The sequence below is a fragment of the Populus trichocarpa genome, chromosome 16, assembly GCF_000002775.5.
Source record: "Populus trichocarpa isolate Nisqually-1 chromosome 16, P.trichocarpa_v4.1, whole genome shotgun sequence".
Classification (NCBI taxonomy): Eukaryota; Viridiplantae; Streptophyta; class Magnoliopsida; order Malpighiales; family Salicaceae; genus Populus; species Populus trichocarpa.
Genome location: NC_037300.2, coordinates 1,894,709 through 1,900,287, shown reverse-complemented (window position 1 = coordinate 1,900,287; position 5,579 = coordinate 1,894,709). Strand labels below are relative to the sequence as shown.

General features: G+C 34.7%; 1 protein-coding gene across 1 annotated transcript; it reads left to right on the top strand.

Annotated features, from left to right (window-relative positions):
* Positions 1-318: 318 nt before the first annotated feature.
* On the top strand, positions 319-4,691 carry LOC7458912 (probable mediator of RNA polymerase II transcription subunit 26b). Its single transcript, XM_002323194.4, has 9 exons — positions 319-1,503; positions 1,717-1,785; positions 1,916-1,998; positions 2,669-2,721; positions 2,831-2,955; positions 3,063-3,090; positions 3,206-3,516; positions 3,601-3,691; positions 3,979-4,691. Exons 1-9 carry the CDS (start codon positions 964-966, stop codon positions 4,101-4,103), a joined length of 1,425 nt encoding a protein of 474 aa, XP_002323230.3. The 5' UTR covers positions 319-963; the 3' UTR covers positions 4,104-4,691.
* Positions 4,692-5,579: the final 888 nt, after the last annotated feature.

Here is a 5,579-nt window from a genome sequence, read left to right as displayed (position 1 = left end):
AAACAAAATTGTTACTTAAAATATCCTAAATTTTTGTTTTAAAATTGTAAAAAAAACAACTATCTACTCTTGATCCATACATACAATGAAAATATAAGTAAATTTAATAAAGAAAAAAATGTAATTAAACTATAAAGCATACTATATACAATCAAAATCATTCTCTATATTTTCTTCATAATCATTTTATATTATCTATCTAATCTTATTTTCGTGTAAATAAAAAGAGCCAAAAAAAGAAAGAAAGAAGAAAATGAAAAATCCTTAGCAAGCATAAAAATAAATAAAACATCAAACAACAGTTTCAATGAAAGTGTGTTTGTTTTGTTGAGAGCACAAACTCTCTCTCTCTCTCTCTCTGCCTTTTTACCGCACAGCACCTGATTTTGTGTGGAAGGAAACCAAACAGAAACAAAGAGGGAGAGAAAAGGAAAGGGAGAGAAACAAAAACTCCAAATTATTTTCTCGCTTTTTTTTTTTTTCCTCTTACTAGATTTCTGCCTTTTTTTTTGTTCAGTCTTACCTATAATTTTCCAGGACAAATATTTTTTTCCCAAGGAAAGTTTTCTTCTCTCCTTTGCAACAATCCAATATCAAACAAAACCCCACGTTAGTTTTTGTCAGATGCTTTGATTCTCTTTCGATCATCATCTTCAACTTGTCCTCAATATCCTATCTTTAATGTGACCAAGATAAAACAGAAACCAGAAAGAAGAACAATAAACTTATTTTCGTAACATATAGAGATAATCAATTTTCAATCTTTGGTTTTTGTCTTGTATTTGATCAGATTTGGAAAAAGTTTGGTTTTTCATTTCTGGGTTTCTCTAAAAAATAATAATAAAAGAAAGAGTCTTTTTTTGGTTATGAAAGTCTCATGAATGTTAATTCTGTTTCTGGGAATTGCCAAATTTGAATAAAGAGTGATATATTCGGGTTCTTGAGCCGGGTCATCAGGTTACAATGAAATCTGTGTCACTTGATTACTGGAGGGATTATTTTAGGACAGCAAGTTCTGATATTTTTGGTATCATTGATCATGCAATCTTGGTTGCAGCATCTGATTGTCCAAAAGAGTTTAAATTGCGTAGAGATCGGATTGCAGAACGTTTGTTTTCTTGTAGATTGATAAAGTGTTCGGGTTGTAACCAGGTAGAGCTGGCGGTTCCGGGTCATGATGAAGATGAGAGGGATGATAGAGGTTGCTGTAGCAAAAGAAGGGATGGTGATAATTCTGGTAGTGATGATGATGAAGAAGAAGTTGATATAGATATTGATGATGGCGGGTTTGAGTACGAGGGAGGTGGGAGTAAAGAGAGCAAGGTGAATAGTAGTAATAGGGATAATGATTTTGATAATGGAGAAGTGAATGTGAATGATCAGTTGGTTAGTAATTTTAGTTTTGGAGAAGCTGAAGCTTTAACTGATGAGATTGAGGAGGTGTCTCAGACTGTTGATGAGGTTTTGAGGATCAAAGACATTCTTTATAACAGCCAAGATGAGGTATTTTATTTTATCTTAACAGCATTTTAGTTGTTTTAGCTTATTTGGATGATTGGATTGTTGAATTATGTGGTTTTATGGATCCTTTAAAATGGGGTGTGTGAAGATTTTTGAGAATTGTTGTTGTTTGGTCGGAGAATATTGGAACTTGTTTTTTGAGTTTTCGAGTTTTCTGATTTCTGATTGTCTGTGCTATGATTGTTCTTATGACAGTCTGATTCTGTGTTGCTTGAATCATTGAGGAAGCTTAGATTGATGGCTTTGACTGTGGATACTCTAAAGGTTGGATACACTCTTTCTTTTAGTGTTTGAGTTGGATTAATATTTTTTGGCATTACAAATTTTTTTCTCAGTCTAATTTTTTATTTCCTTTACTTGAGTTTTTGTACTAATGGAGCTTGTCTTTCACCAGGCAACTGAGATTGGAAAGGCTGTCAATGGGCTCCGGAAGCATGGATCAAAGCAGATTCGACATCTTGCACGGACTTTAATAGAGTATGTGCTTGTTTCCTGTGCTGTACAACAGTTTCTTTATGCCTTGATGAAGTAGTAGTTTGTTGTTGTGTGCTAAATAATTAGCAATTCGACCATATCATAGGACTATATCATGTTCAACTTGGTTTGTGAGGTGACTTTATCCTTTCTGCTAGTTGTTCTCCTGTTTTGCCAAACCAAGAATGAACTTCTGAGTTATTGCCACTCTCTGAATATTGAATATCTATAGTTTCCATGACTATAAATATGTGTTTTTTTCACATTTGTTGGTAGAGGTTAGGCATCCATTCAAGCATGGCATTTATTGGGACTTTTTTTTTTTGAGATACTAGTTCTGCCTAAGATACTCCATCTGTTTATTTTCTGGATGAGTTTGCCTGCCCTTTTGTTTCTTCTTCTTTCATCTATGTATGAATAAGCCATGTGCACAATAAGAATATGCAGGCAGTGGCTTGCTTCTCAACCTATTGCAACTTTGGTGTGAGCATATATATATATTAGAAAATTAGTTTACTTGTTGCTGGAGACATATGGGTGTACAAGTGCAGTTAATGATGACATTGAACTTCAATTATCCACATTGTTTAGTTTGTAATACTAGAATGCTCCAGTGAATTTATTTGTTTATTTTCGATTATTTAACATTAAAATTCTCTTTCATCTGTTGCAGAGACTGGAAAGTTTTGGTAGACGAGTGGTACAGTGCTGCAAATGTTATACGAGGTAGAAACTTGCTCGCAAGTATTTTGTCATTGGCAGAATGCTTTTAGCATTCTTTCCAACTCGGTTCGAAAACTCTCTGTGGCATCTGATTTTATGCTTGGACTTTTAGGTAATGAAGGTACTCCTGATTCTGTAAATCCTTCTGTTGTTGATGAAGAAGAAGGGCTTCCTTCTCCTCCTTTGGATGAAGGAGCTTTCTTTGCCACTCAACCTACTTCAATGGAGCTCTCACAAGTATGTTTCCTTTTCTTTTGATTTATGTTTAATTTGTATTCAGGGTATTCTACATGGGGACTAACTTTTTGTACTACTTGTGTGTCCGTGTGCTGCATTACATGAAGTTCTTTGATGGAATGGATGATGATGGAAGTGAGTTGAATTTGCCATCTTTTATTATTCTTTTTGATAGCTTTTGGTATTCAGTTCTTTATTTGAATTCCCCACTTCTTAGATTCATGATTATGAATGGGGAATGTTGTTTCAGATCCTCGAAACAATGGGGAATTCATCAAGAACCATGTAAGTAGAAGGAGACCTTCAGCAGAGAATCAAAATATTTCAAAACAGAAACAGCAGACTCCTAAGGGAGCAAATATGCCTTCTAAGGACAACGAGAGTCAACAGATGAGGAAGCAAGAAGATGTTGTCAAGGCAAGTAAGCCTTCAAATGCCAATTCTGGGCCTGGGAGACCTCTAAAGCAAAATGTTGAGCAGAAGATGAATCAGGAAACAGTGTTAATTCGAAAGACAGATAAGGTTACCAGCCAGAGAAAGCCCCCAACTGGTCAGCAAGATGTAAGTAAAAAAGAAAAAAGAAATTGTATCAGTTTTAAATCTACAGCTGCAGTTTTTATCTGACACCCTCTATTATTCATGTAGAAACTTAAGAGTTCAGATGAAGTTGCTGTCCAGATGAAACTTGAAGCCACAAAAAGGAAACTCCAGGAGCGGTACCAACAAGCCGAGAAAGGTTAGTGTCATTGCATCAAAAAAATGTGTTTCTAATTTCGAATCAGCACATTACCAGTAATAGTGATTTGTTTAGATTGAACATAATGTAATCCAGATTGAATATAATGTAATCCAAACTAAAGTTAAGATATGAAATCTGGTGATATATGAAACTGGTTCCAAGTGTTTTTTGAAATTATGAAGTGGCTCGAAGTCTGCTCTTATACAAGTTTCTGTGCAAATTTGAAGTTGCTGATTATTTCTAACAATTGTAATTTCTTTCTTCATTTTTTTCTCTCTCCACAGCCAAGAGGCAAAGAACAATACAGGTAATGGAGCTGCATGATCTCCCTAAGCAGGGACATGTTCAGAAAAACCAACCCATGCGACTAGGGAACCACAACCGGCACTGGGCGCATGGAAGGCGGTAAACATTTTTAGTTTTGCAGAGTACATATTCATCATCTTTCCAAGTATCTTCCATTTGGGAAGTCAGCGGAAGCGCGCTAATAACTCAGACACGCTGTTGTTTGATCTATAAACTATAAGAGATCCACGTGTCAATCATACTGAAGAGTGGCCATTCTTGATTGCAAGGAGACAACATTTGAAACTCTAATCCCATTCTTAACACATTCAGTTGTAGAGATGCAGGGGATTGTATTGTAATGTAGTCTGGATTCTTGAATCTTGACATGGTTACCAGGATGCATATCAGTAGAGAACTTTGATTTGCACCTGCCGGCTTCGTTGACTGCTTCTCAACATTGTACTTGCCCCCTTTATTGACTGCTTCTCAACCATTTTTCCCCTTTAAATTCTCAGTCACAACGAGGCCTTCAAGTCATTGAAATTGTATACCTGAGTTTTGCACAGAATAAGTGCACGACACAAAAGACACTGTAAACTACTTGAGGTCAATGTATAAGGTCAAATTACCATGTTCTTGTAGGGATTTGCTCTAATGTTACCTGGCTCAAGCAATTGATAATGAAACTTGCTTGATTTTCTTTCTTTCATGTTTTGAAATTCCCATTTGTGATTAGTTCAACAGAAGAAAGCCATGAAAAAAGAAAAAAAAAAGAGAGAAAAAAAGAGGGTCAAATGCTCAAGTTTGAATGTTGGTTTGTTGGCTGGATATATATATTCTGAAAGTTCTTTTGACTAGAAATCAAGCACTAGTTCCAAAGACACGTTTGCTTGGTTCACTATGCCAAACTAATCAACAATTACTAATAAAGTAATCAAATATGACTCTATTACATGACAAGATATCATTAAAAATTGCTACATGTTACATGTCTGAGTGATTCCTGTCTAAAATCAGTGTGACCATGTGACAAGTGAAACATTTTTTTATTTTATAGTTTTTTTTATTCTATAAAGTTGGATTATCGGATATAAAATACAGCCCGGCTTAACATGTTAACCCGATAATTTTTTTTTAGTTTAAATAGGGTTTTATTTTTTTAAATAAATATAAGAAAAGACATCGCTTCACCTCGTCCACTAAGCTAAGCTTGGACAGGATATTACAACTATGCTTTTTTTACACTTTTTATTGAAAGGCTGATATTTTGAACAGAATAACTTTTTATTGAAAGGATGTCAAATTGAGCCAGCCATGGCCCCAACTTGAACTCACATCGTCCCGCAGCAGACAACATTTTTCTGCTTAAGAATATCCCCATTCTCTCATCATGAATTCCCTGCCCTTTGTTTTCTTTTATATATATTTACCTTTTCTTCACCAAGAATTTGAAAATATGTCACCATTTAATCTTTAAAGTATAATTGTTCTTCTTGCTATTTTATGGAATTATATTTTAATTTTAAATTGGAGGATGAGTGGAATTTATCTTCCTAAGTAATTGCGTTTTTCAAGATACGCATCGAATAATTTTTTA

Excerpts from the sequence above, each read along its gene's own strand:
- LOC7458912 (XM_002323194.4), top strand. The coding sequence starts at position 964 with ATGAAATCTGTGTCACTTGATTACTGGAGGGATTATTTTAGGACAGCA. Across the intron at positions 1,786-1,915 it reads TGACTGTGGATACTCTAAAG|GCAACTGAGATTGGAAAGGC; the intron begins GTTGGATACACT and ends GTCTTTCACCAG. Across the intron at positions 2,722-2,830 it reads TGCTGCAAATGTTATACGAG|GTAATGAAGGTACTCCTGAT; the intron begins GTAGAAACTTGC and ends TTGGACTTTTAG.